Source organism: Sinohyriopsis cumingii, chromosome 4 (assembly GCF_028554795.1).
Source record: "Sinohyriopsis cumingii isolate HCF-2022 chromosome 4, ASM2855479v2, whole genome shotgun sequence".
Taxonomy (NCBI): domain Eukaryota; kingdom Metazoa; phylum Mollusca; class Bivalvia; order Unionida; family Unionidae; genus Sinohyriopsis; species Sinohyriopsis cumingii.
The window spans coordinates 26,530,613-26,553,759 of NC_142964.1; the positions used below are offsets into that span (position 1 = coordinate 26,530,613).

Consider the following 23,147-nt stretch of genomic DNA (forward strand, 5'->3'; position numbering starts at 1 on the left):
AAAGATCTGCACATTGTTTATTCTTCAAGTCTGTCCCATTTAATCTCTCATCATCATTTTCTGTTTCTTCAATTTCTTCTGTGAAACCTTCTTTTTGACTGGTTCATCTTCAACACCACCTGGCTTGGGCACAGCCTGTTCTTTCTCTGCCAGGATCACCTCAATATGGCAGGGACTGCTCATGTACGCTGCAAAAGATATATTTTCAGTTATAGTATGGAATCCACAATTCCCATTACTTGCTTACCTGCAACTCTTTCTCTACCAATTCAAGACTTATTTTAAATACAATGCAGTACCCTGACAAATTCAGATTATCAGCAACCCTAAACAAACAGTTATGCCAATATTCAACTGAGTTATACCTGGGGCACCTGAACATTTATTAGCAACTATAAAATAAACACCAAGTTGTAACGCATAGCTGCCAACCCCCCAAATAAAAAAATACTGACTTCTTGTGACAAAAATACTGATTTTCAGGAACAAATACTGATTTTTAAAATTTGTATGCATATGTAACTATTTACAACATAATCAACCATCAGTAAAGTAGGACAGTGCTTTACATAATTTTTTAATGTCAAATATGCATATGTTGTACCATACTCCATTCGGATGCCCATTCAGAAGGTGCAAGAGTGCAATACACTCCGACACAGACTTTTTATAGTATCCTTTTCCACACCTCATCTTTTTCCAATCATTATCAATTTGAATGTATCAACCTTCACTGATGATCTCAATTCTGTGTGATTTTCTTATTGAACTGTTTTCGTTCTAGCATACGAGAGATCCTTTGCGATTTTACTGTCTGGAAAACGTGTGCGAAATAAATCTCCAGCAACACTAGTAACTGAAAGAGGAAGGTTAATTTCCAAAAGAAATTTAACAAACCGAATTTCAATCAAATTATATCAAGGTTCTCTCTGGTATTTATATACGTCGTAAGTTCAGGCTGAGTTGTGTATGATGAAGCAGCAAGCTGATGTTTATTAGCTTTTTCGTACTCTTTATTTCATAAGCGCCCAATAGTGAAATCATGTTACACAACTTGCAAAACGTAGTTTTCTCCTTTACTAGATGGTTTCACAAATCTAAACAAGACAGCACAATTGTCCTTCTAGTTCTGTTTATTTGTCTTTCCTGGAGAAAATTCTGAATATTCTGCTTTCCTATTCAACATGATCAGAAGTTAAATATTACGAAAATGAGATACAGTGACAGCAGTAACTGTTTGCGAAATCCAATATGGCGGATAAAGACAGGCATTGTAGCCTCAATTTCGAATGAACCAATCATATTGTAGAACTGTATTCCTATGTACATGCGATACATTTCTGTCAGAATGGAACCGAGTGCCAATTCTAAACTGAAAATTGCAGGGAAATTTTTTAAAAATTTCTTTAAAAATAGAAAACGTATTTTTTGCCCAAAAAAATGTACACCTGTAATCAGGTCCAAAATACGGGACAAATACGGAAAAAACGGGACAGTTGGCAGCTATGTGTAACGTGTAGTACTTTAACAGTTTTGGTGACAGTAATATAAACATTGAGGTTTACCTGTAGCAATTTTTAGTGACTATAAACACTTGAACAAATAGGGACGGTAAAATAAACAATGAGTTTTACCTGTGAAACTTTAAGTTATTAGCAAGAGTAAAAACAACAACTACTTCTGCCTTTGCCTTTCTTAAGTGACAGCAAAATGAACAGTTCTACCTACAGCACTTTAATAGTTTTTAGTAACAGCACAAGGAGTCTTCCCTGTGACACTGAAAGATTTGTACGAGACAGAAAAATGGATATTAATGTCTTCCAATCCTAAAACAAAAAAAGTCTTGATTGTAAAACTGAAGTCAAAATGCTTCAAACAACCAAGATGAACTGAACATTCAAAGTATTGTGATATTAAATGGTGACAAGATTTTTTTGTGGCACTGGGCTGATAAGTTTCAAAACAATAACTGATGCTGGTTTGTTAAGAGATGCATCTGATATTATGTTGCTTGATTGCACTGAATGGGATTGGAATTTATACTGTATTCCAGGGTTAAGTGATATATATATATATATATATATATATATATATATATATATATATATATATATATATATATATATATGCATGTGTGCTTGTCTGTGTGCTTTGGTTTTCTTATTTGACCCAAATTCTCCATTTCTCATTATGCATATTGGCATTTAACATTTGTTCTAACAATAATTCATCTTCAAGAAAAAAATTCTGTTCTCTCTGCAAGTATGAATGCATCATATTCATATGAAGTGTATACATACTTGAAAGTTAAGAAACTAGACAATGTAATGAACATTAACTAACAGGAGTACCTAGATTAAAGTATTGTAATTAAAAATAGGCAAAAACTAAACAGCAGCTCAGTAACTTTTAATTTTTATTCATTTCTAAAACTTCACAAGAAAATATTTCTGACTAGGTTCAAACAACTCCAATAACATGCATCTGAGTGCACATGTACAAATATCTTATGATAGTAATCATCCATTCAAACCCCAGTAATCATTAACGAGTCCCCTCAACTTTACAACTGCATATTCCAGGTGTTGATTACGAACTAGATGTGAATTTTTTGGGCTCGTATTTTGGTAAAGATTTTAAAAAGTAGAAAATTTAATAGACTGTTCTAGTAGCAAATGATTACCTATTTACATCCATTGAAGTAATCTGTGCACATCTACCAGTTAAAATAAAAATATAGTTTCCAATGTGCTCATATGAAGTCGTATGAGAAAGTTTAGTTTTTTTAACAAAAATACAAGGTGTAGAGACCAAGGACACAAACCTTATGCAAAAGACCAACCATTTAATAAAATCAAAACTTTATGTTTAATGTCCCTGCTGCCGATAAACTGTTACTTTAGCTATGAAATGAAGCATTAAAATAACTGAATCGGCAATCTGACTGAAATTGATATCTTTGATATAACTTATGACAAGTACAATGCAGTTCACTGAATTTGCACACAACCAAGTACAAATACTTAAATATAGCACCATGCCTACCATACGCATTAATGTATTTTAGAATCGGGGATTTCCTTAATATGACCACCCACATTCTAGCTTCATTACAAAAATCCCTAGATAGGATTGCAAATTAATGGTTTTCCTATTTCTCTACAAACTGGCTTGGTATTATTTAATTTGGTGTATTTTTTTTTTGTATTTTCACAAAATGAATGTTATTAGAAAACGACGATAAACTTTGTTACAAATATCTAATTTATATTTTGTACTCGACCTTTGTCCATGGTAGACTTTTGTTAAGGTATTTATGACAAGCGTTCAAGGCCTAATCTTGTTTACAAGTTTGGTATGATTTAAAAGGCAAACTTGCTGACATTATTTTGGAATTTTATGCTCTAAATCTTCTATCAATAATACTTGTGACTTTGCTTTCTATGAATTGTATAGTTCCTATAATTTATGTGCCCAATGTATTACAAAACAGAGAGACCAGTCAAATGGCAATGTCAATTATCATTAATCTATGACAGGTTCATTTACTGTTTCAAAGTGAATCAATGATGAAAATGATTCAATCATGCCAGTTAAATTCTTCCAAAAATAGTAAGAAAGTGCTTTCACCTATTCTATTCTTAAAACAAACTGTTATTTATTGTTATTCATATACAGATTTTTAAGTTTTGAAACACAAATTGGTATGTTTGCATCATCAAATGATAAAGTGTGGAAATCAGCAACCAAAATACATGCCTGTGAAGCTGCAAGAGTTTGTTTTATTGGCGGAAATGATATTAACACCTGTTAAGGCTACATGCAACACAGTTTTATCTTGCCCTATTCCTGTCCAGTCCAAGCAAGTTCTTAATGCTGAACATCAAGTGAGGTAGCTCTTGGTGCCATTTTTGTTTTAATCTTGATTTAATGTTCAACTGGGATTTGAACCCTGGACCTGTTGCATACAAGACCAGTGCTATAACACTACACCAATGGACCTGACCCAACACGGGTCATACGAAACGACAATGTGAATAAAAATAAAAACAATGCCATCAGTAAAGTAACACCTATGCTTTGCAAATGAGACATTAACAATTCCAAGGAATTTATGCTTACGGTTTATGCGCCCATGAGCTCTGTATGTCCTCCTCCTCATTTTCGGGGCAGCATTTACCATTATGTGCTCAATCATCAGGTGATCAGTGTCAAGGCCCTGAAACACGATGACACGGTAAAAGATGATGTGAAATCTATTAAATATCGATTGACAATACAAGCCAGCACTTTCCCCACATGTACATACAGCTACAATCCAGGGGTATTTCATGCAGAATTGGATGCTATCTACATTCCTCCATCCCCATTCCATCTCATTTGAAAGAAAATGTCCAATCTCCTTGCATCTCACTTCAAAATAATATCTTCAATCCCATTCCTCTCACTTGAACCTATTTATGCTAATGGAGGAATGGGAATGATAATGGGAAGCCATTTGAAATAAGAAAAGGAGATATAAAAGTTTTGGTGATACTTCCAGTTTTCTGCCAGTGCAGATGGCGGGACAAGTCATTTATACTGTGAACCATATAAATATGGACTTAACTTTCATTGTTTATTTGCAAGACGCGTGGAATTAACATATTACGGAATAACGTGATTCTGATTTTTCTGTACTATTTTTATAATGGTATATGATCTATAATTGATTTCATGGATTTAAAATGTGAAGCATTATAAATTTTATTGGATTTTATTAGAATTATAAGTTGTAATTGTGACATATTCCATTAAATATATAATAGTATTTTACACTGGGATTTTTATTATTCCAATCTTTCTATCCAGTTTGGCTTGTTTATTTTTCCAAAGAGAAACCCTGAATCACTGATGCCAAGTCACCCCAATCAGATGGAACTGACATGCAAAATACACAACTGATAGCATGGTCAAAGAGAAATTAGCTTTATGGAGCCTTATAAAGGGGTTTGGGGTCAACATATAATTGAGTCGACTTAAAAGTGGTGGATGGTGGCCATGCTGAGGATCAATTTGCATCATTTTTATTTAGGACCAACAAAACTCGTGTACTGAAAACCCCATGTCGAAACGTCTTTCCATTTAAAAGTAACACTAACCCGATTTTCAAACAGGACATCAGATCAGAACCATTAATATTTAGGACCAAGTCCTTATTTGAATTCTGATGACATGACATCCTATTTTGGAAGAGTAACAATAACATTTTCAAGGTGGCCATGTTGAATGCTAAATGTACATCATTTACATTAGTTCAAACGAGACATCAGGTTAAAGTACAATGTTATTGTTGTTGTTGTTGTTGTTTTGGGGCTTAACGCCATTTTTCAGCACACGATAGGCTATACATGGCGGCCAGTATTAATGGTGGAGGAAGAACCTGGGAAAACCCCGGAAAGAACCACCGACCCACGAGAAGCTACTGGCAAGCTTTCTCACATACCCACAAAGTACAATGTTAATATGACCAGCTATCATGGAGTGACAAGATCTTCCAGATGGTCATTGTGGTAGCCATACTGGAGGCAAGATCAGCACCATTTTTCATTCAAAAGCTACTAGATATCATAAAAGATCTTCCAGTGAATGCCCATGCTTACAGGGTCTGCCAGTGAATGCCCATGCTTATTAGCAACAAGATGCTCAAGATGGCAACATGTTTTGAACCACAACAAAGCAAATTCATTCCCGCATTACATATAAAAATTGATATACTTGGGTTTAATTTACTTGTATTTTTTTATATTTAGATTTTATATCTATATATATATTCTTTAAGCTCTAAATCATAGATTATTTAATTTAATGCCCACAGTGTATTATTTTTTTAATTTATATAACTTGTATTCCATCTTCTGAATGAAATATTTTAAAATTTGAAAATGTTTTCAAATGGGGAGAACTAGCTAGACCCAGTCCTGGGTTAATTTCCTCACTTTAAATCATGGATCTCCCTCATTACTTAAGTTAATTTACTCATTCGGCCACGTAGGTTTTTGTCGTTTTCAGCTAAAATGCGAGTAGGAAAGACATTTTTGGTGCTATTTCTGAATACATTGGCTTTCAACAGATTTTCCATGAGACTAATGCCTAGTTGTATTAGAAACATAGTTTTCCATTGGTTATTTTGCTTGTGCATGAGCAGAAGGGTAAGCGTTGCTTAATGGATCCATCATTTTCGTATGGAGACCACTCTTTATTCCAATGCCCACCTTAACCTAGTTTTTGCAAAGGTTTACCTGTCTGGGCGCAGTTCAGACCAGTCTGCCTTAGATCTGAGGCCAAAAGGTCTAAAATCCGGACACAAATTCTTATTTCGACCACGAGCGGATTTTGGGTGGAAAAAAAACATGGGTCCAAACAATTAGGTTTTCCGCTCTGTATTCTGTAGTGCAACTAGAACTTCCAGATTATTTGTTATCACTGTATAGCTCTACCTGTCTGCTTTTTTGTAATACCACCCACTTTGGTGTATCTCAAATGACTTTGATGCTGCAGAGCTCGGAAATAGGGTACAGCCTCATCATGCCTACAGGTGGGATTGGGGCCGAATGATATTCCATGTCTGATCAGAAATTATAGCCTCCAAATTGGCAAAAAGTTTATCGAACAATCCAATATTTTGATGATATAAACCAATAACCAATATTCCACACTTGATTGAGAGCAGTTCAAAGATACGACTCCAGAGTGGTCAAAATCAACTGATGACAGATGGCCATACCATAAGCTACCTTGTCCATGCAGCCAGGTAAACTAAGTCAACCAACAATTGCATGTAGTATATACTGGAAGGGTTAGCTGCCTTTTTCGATGCTGGCAGCTCACTTTGGTGGTTCATTCCCTGTCCCAAAACGAATCAAGAACATTATAACACACTTAAGATCCTTTTCTGAGATTGATTTCACTCATAAAGTTGCATACTAACAAAAGAACAGGCACTGTGAAAATCATGACAGTCGAGACAAATGCTGGATTGTTATATATGCCAAAGTGAATTTTTTTCAAGAATTCTGACCCAAAGAGATGTGTGCTTATGTGCAATATATAGAATATAGTATCTTCAAGTGGTAAAATACAAACTGAACTGATGTGTCAATGGCATGAAATGTGGACAAAGTAAAAAACTGTCAACTTCTGTAACCTTTTGATGCCGCCACAAGTTGGATTACCTTGAACTCTGCATTGCTCTCTGCATTCTTCAGAAGCTGTAGCAGGAACTGGGCACTCTTCTTTGGCCATCTGCCTTGGGTGGTGCCAAAATGCTTTGCCTGCAATGAAATAAAACTTGGATTGCTCAACTTGCTGATGTGAATGGTTTGGGGGAAAAATTACTACACACATTTTTGTAGGCAAGTGAAGTCAAAATAAGTTCCTATGATATGCATCAATTCATAATTTGTAACTATTCAAAGCCAAGACAAGATTTGCTAGCTTGTGGCTCTATTTGTAACATTCTCAATACATGGCATACCTTAAAGTAGCAACCCCAGTCTAACATGGACAAAATGCCAGTTTACCTAGAGATCTGACAAAACTGGTGACCAAGTGTAGATATTTCATTGCAGCATCAATACATGTCACCTGATTGCAACGTATTTTACACATTGTGAAAACTAATAAAATTATCTATAATGGGCAAGTTTTCTTTTATATTTGACACTGTATTAATGGAATTATTACTTTATAATCATCAAAAGTAACAGATTTCACATCACTGGAAATAAGCATTGACCATGCCGGAGTTGCACGACGCCTCTTTTCTTTGTTACAAAATGTGGGTTATTAAAACTTTCATGAATATTCATCAAATTTTCAATCCAATCCGAGATGTAAACAATTCGGTCAGTGGTTGTTGCAATAATCCCTCAAACTTTATGCAGATTTGACCAAAATTGACATATTCCAAGCTTTATTTTGCCACCAAATTTATATATCAGAAATGTTTATAAAAAAAACCACAACGAGCATCGAATGTGTAAAACACTTGAATCTCCCCGTGTTGACGCTGTCCGCCACATTTTAATTTTCTACCAGCTTATAACGATGTCAACTTTTCCCCAACTGACGTTCCAAAAACTAAACTCATTATTAATTTTCGGCAAGAAAAGGTGGTTGGGAAATGCGACAAGACCACATATCAAATGAGAAAAAAATGTCTGAAATTCACAAAGAAATGGTCACAAAGACAGAAAAAAAGGAAAGGTTCTGTTCTTAAAAGGGAAAAAACAAATCAGCGAAAGGTTTAAGACGATTCTCATGAGATAGGTTATAAAGGATTAAACCACATGTTCAGAGAAAATGAGTATGTGGCAATTAAATATAAGGACTCCTGGTATCCTGGTATTGTTGAAAAAGTAAGGATGATAAAACAGCATGCATTAAGTTCATGTCTCCATGCAAAAAGGAAGGGTACTTTCAGTGGCCTTGTAGGGAAGACAAACTGTTGACAAGCAGTTTATTCTGACAAACAAGTTTAATCCCGATTGCCTAAATTTAGGCTGACAATGATTCATCAGAGAGTTCTATGAAATTGGAAAGCACTATGAAAAATTTAAACGTACATACTTTTAATAAAAGCATGGCTCGGGCTGGAATATAAAAGATATGGTTCTGCACTGATGCTGGTTTTATATATGCTTACAGTACATTTTATTGTCAATTATTCTTCATTTGTTGATATTTTTGGGGGCGGAATGAGTTGATCTATAAGCAATAATTCTAGAAACGTGGAAATATTTTGAAACTTAAAAGTTGCATAACTTTTTTTTCTAATAGAGATATTTTAAAACATTAAACTGTTTTGGAATGCTGTTAAACAGATCTATATGAAGAAATCAAGTGTTTGCAGTTATTTCATTATCAGACTGGGGTTGCTACTTAAAGGGTCCACATGCCATCATCCAAAAAATGAAAAAATAAAGCTATCCTCTATGCTAGAAAATATTTACATGATTCCAAAACTTAAATTGTCTAGCTAACTACAAGTGTTATCCATGCTATCTGAACAGCTAACTTCATTCAGCCCAGTCTAGCTACAAGTGTTATCCATGCTATCTGAACAGCTAACTTCCTTCAGCAAACAAGAATTTTAAACTGTAGATAAAGGTAAGTAGCAAAAATAAATGTACGTTTTTCATATGGTTTTCTGTAATTATGGCAGACCTGCCAACCCTAACAAGACCTTCTCAGTAAGGCAGTCGATTTTTTTTTTTAAGCTGGGACAGTTTCCAGTGAGGTGTAACAAATATAATGTACTGCTATTGTCAAGCTGGAAAACATGCAGTCAAAAGTTCAGAAGTGTGACAATAAACGTCGTGTTCAACTCAAAGTTTACTTTAGCCATAATTACCTCCAGTACAGTGTCACAAATTGCAGTTTCAAATCCTACAGAGCTAAATGGCTTCTTGATATCTCTCAGCCTGATAGACTGAAATCCTTAATTAAAAAAAACCTGTGGCAGAGGGAACCAGCCTTCCCGCCATGTGACATACTTAAATCAACTTAGAATGTCCACTAAATGCAACTGTTGCCCTTCCTGCTTTTCCCCCCAAGAATCTGAATATTCCATTTATTTTTCTGTACAATAAAACTTTTTAAGATGTTCATTATCCCTTTTGTCCTGACTGATCGCTTGTTGGACACCATTAAAACAAAAACTTGTATTCCTTAAGTACCAAAATCTGTAATGGATATGGGAAAGAAGCCGCATAACTGTTAACAAGCATTTGAAAATGTTCATGAAAAGATACAAACATTATCTCAGATCTGAACTGAAGGTTGATCAGTTTTTGAATCAACGGTTGATCAGTAACCAACAGATTCACAATGCTATTAAAAAGAAATGTTGAAAAATTTCTTCATGGTATCAACACTGAACAAACAGGTATGTGCATTTTATTTTAAATCAAGCTTTTTTTTAATCTGCTATAAAAATGTTGTTGTTGTTGTAGGGTTTAACACCCATTTTTCAGCACACGATAGGCTATACATGGCAGCCGGTATTAATGGTGGAGGAAGAACCCGGGAAAATCCCGGAAAGAACCACTGACACAAGAGAAGCTACTGGCAAGTTTTCTCACATACCCACATCAGCATAATCCAAGACTCGAACTCACACAGACAGAGGTGAGATGGCAGTGATCTGTGACGGAGAGCGCTTTAGACCACTCGGGGCCCCTATAAAAAATGTACTCTTTATGGGAAAACGTTCACATTTTTTTTGTATAATAAAATTTCTCAGCTTTTTATTACCGTTGATAGCAAAAAGTTTTGGATACCTGAGCCTTGCGCCCAATACATCCATTAAACCGCCTGAATGGGATAATCTCCTTCTTGTCGATCACATTCTTTAGGTAACGAACTGCTCGTTTCAAGTGCATGTGCTTGATGGCCTGGGCTGTTTCTCTTGTGTTCTGAAAAACAAAAACCAAAAATCACTCTTTAATTTGACTATGATTCTAGCATGGAGAGTCAAATACAAATTTTAATCCAAGTCAGTGAAGCATGAAATACGAGTTAATGTGGCATACTTTTGGGATGAAGGTGCAGTGTTCAAGCTGCATTCCCTCATGAAGTATCATGATTCTAGATATTACATACAGTATGAATAAAGGGTGCTAAAAAAAGAATCTGGTCATGAGCTAAAGCCAGTAAAATGTGAAATGTAAACCGTGTTACTATTATTGTACTATTCAGAGATGCACACAACCATCTTATTTGATGATTCAAACATTAACATAACTCAAAAAACTAAACTTAAAATGTACCTTTCTTTAGAGGGGGGATAAAGCTACTATTAATTATGTAATACTTAACCTGTCCCTGTCCCAGAGTATAATTTACCCTCATTCACATCAGAAAATTCCATCCTCCCATTAGATGGAAAGTTCCAGAAAATCTAAAACTAATGAACTAAGATCCAGTCTGTCCCCCAGGCACTGGCCCATGCACAGTAGTCATCTCCTGTTTTTGGAACCACACTACTCATGCGATATAGTGCGATGTATTGAGGCAATCTGGCAACAGTGACAAGTATTATATCATTAAGATTACTTTTACTGCCTAAAATTAAAAGAAAATATTTGCAAGGCATTATTTGTCACTACTGTGCTCAGACATGATTTTGGTTTTCCATATAAAAGAAAAGCTGAAACAATTTTAAGAGTGGTTTGGTGGGCCTCCCCCAACATGGTCTCGAGGGGCAGTGCCCCCAATCCGAGGGCATTTGCGGCCAAAAACGCATTTTACACTCATAAAAAACTGCTTCTGGTGCAACTTAAAATCATAAAAGAAACCAAAATAATCATTTGAAAAACTAATAAACTTACCAAAAATGTTCAACTTGACTTCAATAATTACACAATATTTACTGATGCTGAAGTTATTAAGTCACAATAATTTGTCAAATTCTGCAGCAAATATATATTATACTTCTCTTTTCATAACAAATCTGTAAAATAAACAACCACGTACATCAACTATATACAAATAATCCCAAACATTCACTAGTCTTTTTATCCAATGGACACAAACTGTTGAGACTGCTCAGGTGGCATAGTGGTTAGAGCATCTGCCTCGGTTGCAGGAAGTTTTGGGTTCGAACCCCGGCCGAGTCGTAGCAAAGACTTACAAAAATGGTACTAACAGCTGCCTTGCTAGGCGCTCAGCATTAAGAGGTTAGTGTAAGGACTGGTTGGCTTGGTGTCAGGATAATGTGACTGGGTGAGACATCATACTACATGTCTGTGGCATGATGCCCCAGTGCTAGACATCACTAGAAACTGCCACACTGCAGACATTGTAGCAATGTGACTGAAAAATTGTTAAAGCTACGATAAAAACCTAATCACACAAACACATTAAAATTGTTGATATGCCAGTCGAGCTCTTTTCTCAGCTGTGGCAAAGATTTCTTTAGCCTTCCTTTTTGTCACCAATGGCTTTTTTGGCTCAAAGTGCAATCATTTCTTTTCCTTCTCAATGAGATCCTTTTCCTTTCAAGCTGGTGCTTGTATTGGCGACATGCAGTGCACATATTCTGACAGAGGGTTATATCTGTTCTCATGCTGGAAACCTTTCTTTTAATAGTCATTACTTTTTCCAGATGCCTTCAATTTTTCTGTATGCAGCTTCTTTTTTATGTGCTGTTCCAAACTCTTCCAATCACAATTACCGTAATTTAGATCTTTATTGCAGAGGTCACAAAATGCGAGTTCTCTAGCATTCAGTTTTCTTATAAACTGACCAACTAAATTTCCATCAACATTTTGCTCCAGCCATTCCCATTTCCATGATTTTAAACTTTTATCGAATCTTTTTATGTCATGGTTTCTCTCAACAACTCGGGACACCATGTTTTGCAAGGATGCTTCTTCTTTCCATTGCCATCAGTCTCCATTATGTGAAGATTAATTGGGTGAATTTAAACCTCTGAACAATCAGAATACTCTTTACGAAAGTCATGTGCTAATATATGGAAAGAATATTTTACATGCTTCATTGCAGAATGGGAGCAGACAGACCGTTTTTTAAAACTGAATTGGAGATAATATAAAAAATGGACTTTATCAAGAAAAATCTGATTTAAGTCGGGAGAAAAGTGGAATTCTGCTTTAAAACAGAAATTCATGTCTGATTACACAAAGATTCATCGGATGAATTTAAGCTTTTGACACTTCAGAATACTCTTTACAAGAGTTGTGTGCTAATATATAGAATGAATAATTTACAAGGGTCGTTGCAGAATGGGACTGGACTGACAGTTTCTAAAAAAACAGATGGGAGATGATAAAAAAAACACGGACTATATCAAGAAAAATCTGATTCAAGTCAGGAGAAAAGCAGAATTCCACTTTAAAATGGAGAAATGTCTGTGTGCTGCTGAAGCTGCCAGGGCTGATGGAGGCCAATGGGCTTGAAAACTGGTATAAAAATCTGATATGTTAACCGTGTCCACTACTGCATGTTGGCATCTGGTAAATATGCCTTCACTCTGTTGCATTAAAGTCCAAAGGCTGCTGAAAGTAGCACATACCTGCCAAAACACAGCTCTTGTAACATCCTTCGATAAAGAAGTAGATAGGCCCATCAAGTAGTATTAGCTCAAACTTCCCCTAAGAGAATGATAATCTCTCTTGATAACAAAGAAAATCTACCTGGAAATGGTTATGCTGAGCCTTCATCGGCAGGAAAAGAAGCTAAAACCCATTCCTCTCCCATTAGAAGTGGCCAATTAGAACCATAAATGATCATCACCTGAACATAAACAACAGAGACTGTGGATTTCAATAGGAAGACGGGATTCTGAAGGAAGCTGGTTCTTTGCCAGAACCTGAGGTTAACAAAGGAAACAAACAAGACTCATAATTAATGCTGAACTATAAACAACCCCTGTACAAACAAATAATGAAGCTCACTCCCTGCAGGAACTATGGACATTAGAAGGAAAGTTTTACATGCAAAATTCTCGAAACAAGTTTAACCCAATGGTTCACAAAGGGGATTTAACGAAGACTGAAACACTTAGAAGATTCCATCCAGAATTAATGAGTGTGATCAGTTCTCTGCAACCCAAAATACTTTATGAGACTAGATGATCAAAGCCTACAGTTGGTCCTTTGGAGCATTTGGGAATCTTGGGGCACAAATACATGCCAACCCCTGGCGAGGAAAAAGTGTAATCAAGTGGACAAAAAGAGTAATCCGCGCAGAAAAGAGTAATCCACAAGTAACACGAAAAAAATTCAATGACCACATGTACAAAATGATTTATTTATCCCTCTGGACTTTTAACATCAATTACTTCTTCAAGTTTTTGTATATAACACTTTGAGCTTTAAAAAACAATAGACCATAGCTGCCAACCCCCGAATAAAAAAATGCTGACTTCTTGTGACAAAAATACTGATTTTTAAAATTTTAATGCATATGTAACTATTTACAACATGTTCAACCATCAGTAAAGTAGGACAGTGATTTACATAATTATTTAATGTCAAATGTGCATGTGTTGTACCATATTCCATTCGGGTGCCCATTCAGAAAGTGCAAGAGTGCAACACACTCAGACACAGACATTTTATAGTAGCCTTTTCCACACCTTATTTTTTTCCAATCATTATCAATTTGAATGTATCAACTTTCATTGATGATCTCAATTCTGTGTGATTTTCTTATTGAACTGTTTTTGTTCTAGCATATGAGTAATCCTTTGCGATTTTAATGTCTGGAAAACGTGTTCAAAATAAAACGCTAGCAACACTAGTAACTGAAAGAAGAAGGCTACTTTCCAAAAGAAATTTAATAACCCGAATTTTGATCAAATTACATCAAGGTTCTCTCTGGTATTTATATACGTCGTAAGTTCAGGCTGAGTTGTGTATGATGAAGCAGCAAGCTGATGTTTATTTGCTTTTTCGTGCTCTTTATTTCATAGGCGCCGAATAGCGAAATCACGTTACACAACTTGCAAAACAGTTTTCTCCTTTACTTGATGGTTTCACAAATCTAAACAAGACGACACAATTGTCCTTCTAGTTCATTTTTTTTTTTTGCGTCTTTCCTGGAGAAAATTCTGATTCTGCTTTCCTATTCAACAAGATTAGAAGTTGAATATTACGAAAATGAGATACAGTGACAGCGGTAACTGTTTGTGAAATCCAATATGGTGGATAAAGACAGACATTGTAGCCTCGATTTCAAATAAACCAATCATATTGTAGAACTGTAATCCTATATACATGCGATACATTTCTATCAGAATGGAACCAAGTGACCGTTCTAAACTGAAAATATTTTTTAAAAAACGTATTTTTTGCCCAAAAAAACGTACACCCGTATTCAGGTCCAAAATACGGAAAAAACGGGACACTTGGCAGCTATGACAGACTCTCCTATTGCATTTCAAAACACTTTGTACCTGTTGATACTATGAATGCTTTGCACCCTAGTAGAGCACTAAGTACTGGGTTACTGAGCCTGGATCTGAATTCAGATTTATTTTTGTTAACAATCTCTCACAGTTATGTTTATTCAAAGGATTATCAAGCACAAAAAAAAAAGGGTTCTCTCCAGTGGAATCTACTGCTAATTCTGGTATTGAAAGAAGAGCACTCTAACTTTGCCCTTTTCATTGTCAAAGTCTCTTACACAGACTCTACAAAGAGTGTATGGCTTGTTAGCTCTTCGATACACATGTAGCAAAGTTACCCAGTGCAGTGCACTATAAACAGAACACATGTTACCTATTCGACTCCATACACATAGGCCTGCCTGTTAACTGTTAAGCAGTGCAGTGTATATTACATTTAACAGTAATTTTAACCATTTTACGTTTTTGGTACACATCTATTATGTATGGAAAAATTAAAGAGCAAAATCCGATCGTTACAGCTATGTAATTATTTTTCATAAAAGAATTTGTTATGTGCTTAAAATCTTGAGAATTTTTTCACCGTCAAGTCAGTGAAGCCACATGGCCAACCGTAGCTGCTATTTCTCATACTCAAAATTTACAAGTTCTCTGTCTGCGTCTACGTCACTAAGTCATCTGAATTTGATAATTTATAAAAACTAATTGCTGCCTACATCAATATCAGAGCCTTTACCTAAGTTACTGAAGTGTTCATACTTGTGATTCTAATCGTGAAAACTCGAGCAAGTACGGAACAAAATCCACGAGCTCCATTTTGGAGAAACGGACCCAGTTACTTTAAATAGCAGATTTTGACCAGAGCATTAAACAGCAACACGTGATCTGACATAATGGTCATTCGCAGCAAAGAATGCAGTATCTTATATGGGGTTTTCCCCCAACAGTGGCGCAACGAAAATCTGCTCAAAATGGCTGATGTTTACAGCAGGCGTCGAAAGGCGATTCCATGAGAATGGTGTAGAAGCATCAAAAAGTGCTTGCATGTGAATGAAGTAGATGTGTCCAAAAGCGCTTGGATGAGGAAACAAATTAATTTTTGGGGGAGGGGGATATACCGAAAATGTGTAATCCGAACACATATGCCTAAGGCGTAATTTAGTGAAAAAAAGGTGTAATGATTATGCCAAAAGCATGTATGCAAATACCATTAGAAATGACAAAAATGGACACACAAACCTTAAATACCCGGCTTCACAATGCATACACCACACCTGAATTTACTTTGCTATGGTCGCTCATGCAGCATATAACCAATTCTAAATATAAAATTGAAAAAAGGAGGTATTGTTGGGCCATTTTGGGAGTGGAAGAATTGAGAGTTTGACAAAATAGTGGGAAAAACTAAGGCTGCCATAAACTCTGAGAACTACAAAACCCTTGAACCATGTATGATCATGACATTGACAAGCAGGCTCGTCAATGAATGAATCGTGTGTTAGATTTTTATCACAGCTTTATCAATTTTTCTGTCATATTGCTATGATGTGTGCAGTGTAGCAGTTTATAAACAGTGATATCTAACACTGGGGCATCATGCCGCAGACATGATGCATTATGTCCCACCCAGTCACATTATCCTGACAACAAGCCGACCAGTCCTAACACTAACCTCTTTATGCTGAGCAACTAGCAAGACAGCTGTGAGTAACATTTTTATAAGTCTTTGGTATGACTTGGCCAGGGTTCGAACCCATGATCTCCCACATTAGAGACGGACGCTCTAACCACTAGGTCACCAGAGCGATCTAGTGAATCATTTTAAATTTCATGATTCATCTCAAATATCCCATAATCCACTGAGGAAATGTCAGCAATGAACAAATTAAACAAAAACCTAAATGCACACTTTTTTATGATAGTGACCTGGACACCAAGGTAATAGTAGTCATCTAGTGACAAAATGAACTGTCTCAGCATCCTTAACGATTCACACCAAGATTAGAATACAGTGGGCAATTTTGGAAATAAAATCAAAAGTAAAATGTTTAGACAAAGCCATAATCCTACTTTTTTTAGTACTGTGACCTTGATCTTAATCAATGATGCCAAGTAAGATAAACCATGAAATGGTTACTTTAAAATGTGCAAATGGTGTAAAATATGCAAATGAAAACCTTTAAGCAACTTCATGCAATGACAATGATGACCCAAGTGGAAACATGCTTGCTGACAACAATGATGATACTCTAGTGGATAAGTGTATGCTAAGTCTCACTTCCCACTCAAGTGAGCTCAACAAAACATGCAACCAACACAAGGAGGGATGCCATTTCTGGAGGAAGCATAAATTCATGTTTTAAGGGCTAACAATAATGGGGGTCTTTTTGGCAAAAGAAACAAAAATAAAGATGGAATGAACCTACATGTTAATCCCATGCTCAAAGCACTGCTGAAAAACAAAACCCTGATGAAATTACCACCAGAAACACAAATGTGATGCCTTGCTTCCCATTAACACGTTAACAAAGGCTTGAAATCACAGTACATCAATTTGTCTTTTTGAAAGACTATACTTGTGACTATTACTCACCTTAAAGTGGACTCGTAAGTAGGATCCCCTTGCCTTGGCAGCTGCAAGATAAAAAGGAAACTAATAGTTTCTTTATTTTGTTTCTATTGCCGTAAATATTACTCTGAATTTAGTGAAGGCATTATATAACCCCATGTACAAATCAAATCCAACTGCCAAGACCCAGACCTGACACTGCATAATACAACATATAATCTGGGTATACACATTTTGTTATCAGTAGAACAAATAAAATAGACCCTGATCTGCCAGCATATTATACAACCCCAGATCAGTCTCACAAACCCAACTTATGTAAAATTATATACATTAACAGTGCGATAATTAATTAAACTGAAGAGAAAGTGTGGAAAGGTCAGACAACTGCACAATCCATCATGATTTTTGAACAATTTAAAATAAACCATACATTTTACTTTACATACATTTTTTCACACCTCAAGTTTTCACTGCATCACAACTTAATCTATTTATCAGATGAATGACATTTCACACATTTTGTATTGGTCATCTACTACATGAATCAGGAGCTTAAACAGATAACCTAGTGACAGTGATAATTCCATTAATTCAGTGACAGTGATAATTCCATTAATTCAGTGACAGTGATAATTCCATTAATTCAGTGACAGTGATAATTCCATTAATTCAGGGACAGTGATAATTCCATTAATTCAGTGACAGTGATAATTCCATTAATTCAGGGACACGGATAAGTGTTTCAGTGTAACCAAAAAGCCACTCTTTCAGTGAAAAGTAGGGAAAAAAACTCCAGCAAATTCAAATAAATAGACAATTCTTCCTCAGCCATTCTATTCCTTGTAGATGTCATTTCAAATTCATTTTCTGAAGTTGGCTCAACCATGATGCGGTTTACACTATAGATGGAAAATGAAGAAACTATACATGTGCTGTTGCAGGGCATTTGTACAAATTTCGGTATTTTTGTGTTGCACAAAAAACATTTGGCACTTGAAAGTCGTATTTCTGTATTTGCTATTTATTCTGTACAAAATACAAATATGGAGTATGCACAGGTCGGATATAACTTCAACGACGGACACCATTAATACTGCTGATAAAATACCATTGGAATGACCTGAAGAAGGCATGTTCAACATGCAACCCGCATGCAGCCCAGTCCTTAACATTATGCAACCCACAGCCATGTAGACAGTCCTATCAAAATATGCATTTTAATTAATATGCAAAACCAGTAAAAAAAGGAACTGTTCTTGCTCACGAAGACCACAACATTAAGCATTTTTCTGTTTTGGCCCAAAAAGGTTGCTCGCCCACAACTAAATACATCATTAATAGTAATGATAAAAAGTTGCTTCAAATGATTTAAATTAAGCACATCACTAATAATAACAAGAACTCCCCTTAAGCGATTTAAACCAGCAACATCACTAATACTGATAACAAAAAACTTCTCTCAAATGACTTAAAGTACATCACTGATATAGACCATAAAAAGTACCCGAAAACAACTTAAATCAAGTACACCATTAATACTAATGATGAGAAGTCCTAGAAAATAACTTGAATCAAGTACACCATTAATACTAATGATGAGAAGTCCCAGAAAACAACTTAAATCAAGTACACCATTAATACTAATGATGAGAAGTCCCAGAAAATAACTTGAATCAAGTACACCATTAATACTAATGATGAGAAGTCCCAGAAAACAACTTAAATCAAGTACACCATTAATACTAATGATGAGAAGTCCTAGAAAATAACTTGAATCAAGTACACCATTAATACTAATGATGAAAAGTCCCAGAAAACAACTTAAATCAAGTACACCATTAATACTAATGATGAGAAGTCCTAGAAAATAACTTGAATCAAGTACACCATTAATACTAATGATGAGAAGTCCCAGAAAACAACTTAAATCAAGTACACCATTAATACTAATGATATGATGAGAAGTCCTAGAAAATAACTTAAACCAAATATATCACTAGCATTGCACCTTCAACATAGCATAGTGGGCTTTCTGCAACTTAATTTTGCATGTTTCAAGTCTTACTGATAAGAGCCCCAAATGAAGTCACATAATCAACTGGTGCAATGCAAAAATGCAGAACTTTGTCATCATAGGAAGAAAGGAAAGTTGGGAATATATAAAGAGTATGCTTCCCTTTAAAGTGAAGACTCCCCCAATTTGTCAGTGTAGGACTTCCAAAAACTTGGTAGAGGATTTTTGCATGGTCCCTCTTGACAAGCATAAGTAGCAACTGGTATGTATACTCATGGGAAGATCACTCTGTACCATGGGAAGATCACTCTGCCCAACCACCACCTAGGTAGGCAGATAACTTGTAGCTTTTAGCTAAAAGTTTTTAACCTGAAAGGGCTGGATTTACAACACAATAGTAATTCTCCAAAAGTATTCTGACTGGGTAGTGTATTTAAAGAAATGGACGACCTGTTATTACAACTGGGTAATGTATTTAAAGAAATGGATGATCTGTATGGTAGTTTTGGCAAGAGTAGCCTACACAGTCATGGATACTCCACTGAACAGAATCATCATCGTTTATCTCAAACTATTTTTGTTCTATATTATTTCTATTTTTATGATTTATAAATGTTTCTTATGTACTTACACTTTGTGGAGTTCTCGGGTTCTTTTGCGTATCGAACCATGATGACTGGTTCTGAAAAAAAAGAAGGGGCTAAATACTAATTCTGTACTAACTAGAAAGACTGAAACATTGCAAACAATTCAGGAATTTATTTTAATATCATTAAATCTAGACTGTTGCTGTAGTGTTCTGACCAAGAGACATGTTGCTTCTTTGGCAACTAGTTGTCCCATTTTGTCAACAAGTAAAATGTGATAGAATTTGATGGTTTTCTTTGCATGAGGAAACTGCATTATTTCTTCTTACTTGAAGATAACATCATCATGTCTTCCACATGTAACTGAGATAGGAAACTGGTAACAAGATGTTTTCAAATCATTCATGTTGTACAAAACAAAGGAAGTTAGAGGACTTAAAACGAATAAATCTCACTGCAACCAACAGGTAATGTTTGAAAGTATTGTTGTTTTATTCTCATAAATGGGAATTGCATATATGACAACTATAGATCTATCTGTAAACTGCATAGTAGAAACATGACCAGAATGTCAACATACATGATAGGGCACCACCTACCTTCCAAGAATGGAAAGAGCATCAAGTTTATACATGTATGGATATGTATAGTATCGCTGGCTGCGTAATGCGAATCATATCGATACGTGGCACAAGTATTGTTTCACCCCATGTCATTTCTACTATCCTAACTTTAGATACTTCTGTTACAGCGTAACTAACGGCACTGTGTAGCTTGTTTTGATGTCGACTAACATTGTTACAAACTTTTCAGGAATATTTCACACAATTGACAACTAAAATAAGACGCTTTTCTAAGTCATAATATTTTAGTCAGAAGTCTGATGTCTTTTCTCTAATAAATTCAAATTCTCACAAAAGAAATGGACCTGTTTTCAAGTCTCGTTGGCCTACATTTCAGTTGGTTGGAAAGCGATGAAAGCCGGGAATGCCAAAATTGGGTTAAGTTGAAATATTATTCTTTAACAAAATGAGAAAAAAAAATATGCCTATTTGAACTGTAAGCAATGGTTCGTTTCGTTCAAGAAACATATTCCCAACATGTACCTACTTGTACTTGCTTCGGCATACCTAGACTACCGCCGCACTGCAACAAATTCAAATGTATGTCAACAAACATGAAAATGCATCCATTTGCTAGTATCATATTTTCATTCTGCCAGGATAAAGACAGCACATAAGTATATTAATTACACATAACTTAGTGGAAGAGTGTAGATATAGGCTACCAAGTGTGCAAGATGTTCCTGAAACTTTGATTACTCATTCCGATATCAACAACATCAGAACACGCTATACAAGGCCGTTATATGGATTGTAAGACATAGCACTAAAACAAAAACGTGCTATGTCTTACATTATATGGCTACAGCTGTGCATACTTTAACTTGATCTGATTTCCACATTCCTGGCTTCATCGCATTCATTTTCCAGATAACTAAAATGTAGGCCAACAGAACTTGAAACAGGTTCATTTGTTTGTTCGATAATTCGAATTTACTAGTAAAAAGACGTCAGAGAAAGTAAAGTCTGATTAAAACATGACTTATTTTGTAGAAAATCGTCGATATGGGCTGCCAAGCACGATATTTCTGAAAATCTGACTTCTCGTTAAGATGTTAGTCTAAATCAGAACACGCTACACAGTGCCGTTATATAGGCAGCAAGACCTCGATCCCCAAAACATAAATATCAGTTCATTGTGGGACTAACCCGGCTGCTACGTTGATAAACATTAGGAACGTTTTAGTACCCGTCCACAAAATTGTAGTACTAAAATTAATATGGAAACGATAAAGACTTCAATTTACTAAATGCGCAACTAGCACAAGACAATTGCCGCGAAGTCACAGAGGGGGTCAAATTTTGAATCGCGAGAATCAGTTATAATAATTGGTATTAGAGGATGGTGGTGTCTCGAGTTTGCCTTGCTACAGACAGAAAAAAGTGCCCGCAAGTTTCAATACCGAAAGGGATGGTTCACGTATAATGTACAATTTTAAGTATTATTTTTAGATTTGACCAATACGCCGTGAAACTTTAGTACAGTACTAACACAGTCAATTGAAAATGCCCATCATCAATGCAAACAGGAGTTACACCAAGTCGATAGTCCCTGTGATATGTCTGAATCTTTATTATTAAAAAGTGAAATTTAAACCATTTTAAGTACTCAGTACTTGCTGATAAGACAGATAAATTGAATGAGTCCAAAGATGTGCAATTTTTTTTATGCTTTTTGCGGGATTGATGTGTGATTGCTATCATTATCTGAAATTCTGTTGCATGTACCTTGAAATCAACCGGAAAAGGAAGTGGCCTGGCTTCCGAGACTGGTGTTAGAATCGTGGTTATGGCTATATTATACCAGTCTACAATATAATTGTACTAGTAATAAAGCATAATTACTTAACGAATCAGTTAAAAGTATTCAAAGAGAACTTCATATTGAAAGAATGAAATTAAATAGCAATAAATTAAAGAACTGTAACAATAAAGTTTCTTAATTGATTATCCACAGTTGTCTAATTTGTTCACAAGCGTTGTTCTTGAATAGCCCATTTTTGTCTACTTTTTGTTGCTGTCAAAAATGAAATAGCAAAAAAAGAGACCCTAAAATGGGAAAAATTTAGGTACGTTTCAACCCGACATACTTGAGTGTCAAATTTGTGGAATTTCAAACCCTAATAGCATTTGAGCAAAGTTTGTATTAATTACTGCGTACCAGCTTGAAAATAGCACTTATTTACATAGCACATATATAATTTCGTTAAAGAAAGAAACACGTCGAGTATACGAAACAAAAGTTGTAATTATAGGTAGAAATATGTCCCATGTAATAAATTGTTCAACAAACAGTCCGCAATGCATACACACTTTTGTGTTTTCATTTAACTTGATCCTGCTCAACAAGTTAAATTTCATATAACAATAATAAGCTACGTACATAAGTGCAAACAATTACAACCTATGACACGTTGGATGCATCCGGAAATCAAAT

At 35.4% G+C, this 23,147-nt stretch overlaps 1 protein-coding gene across 1 annotated transcript; it reads right to left on the bottom strand.

The window, feature by feature from the left end:
• LOC149800844 (large ribosomal subunit protein uL22-like) lies at positions 1 to 22,482 on the bottom strand. Its single transcript, XM_089954856.1, has 7 exons — positions 22,439 to 22,482; positions 20,132 to 20,182; positions 17,508 to 17,548; positions 10,323 to 10,457; positions 7,215 to 7,313; positions 4,123 to 4,219; positions 1 to 188 (listed from the first exon to the last, which is right to left on the bottom strand). Exons 2-7 carry the CDS (start codon positions 20,169 to 20,171, stop codon positions 40 to 42), a joined length of 561 nt encoding a protein of 186 aa, XP_089810982.1. The 5' UTR covers positions 20,172 to 20,182; positions 22,439 to 22,482; the 3' UTR covers positions 1 to 39.
• Positions 22,483 to 23,147: the final 665 nt, after the last annotated feature.

What these genes read in the sequence shown, in the direction of transcription:
- LOC149800844 (XM_089954856.1), bottom strand. Translation starts at nt 20,171, where the DNA reads ATGGTTCGATACGCAAAAGAACCCGAGAACTCCACAAAGT. An exon ending in AGAGCAATGCAGAGTTCAAG is followed by an intron (nt 4,220 to 7,214) that starts GTAATCCAACTT and finishes ATCGTGTTTCAG; the next exon opens with GGCCTTGACACTGATCACCT. An exon ending in AGCTCATGGGCGCATAAACC is followed by an intron (nt 189 to 4,122) that starts GTAAGCATAAAT and finishes TATCTTTTGCAG; the next exon opens with CGTACATGAGCAGTCCCTGC.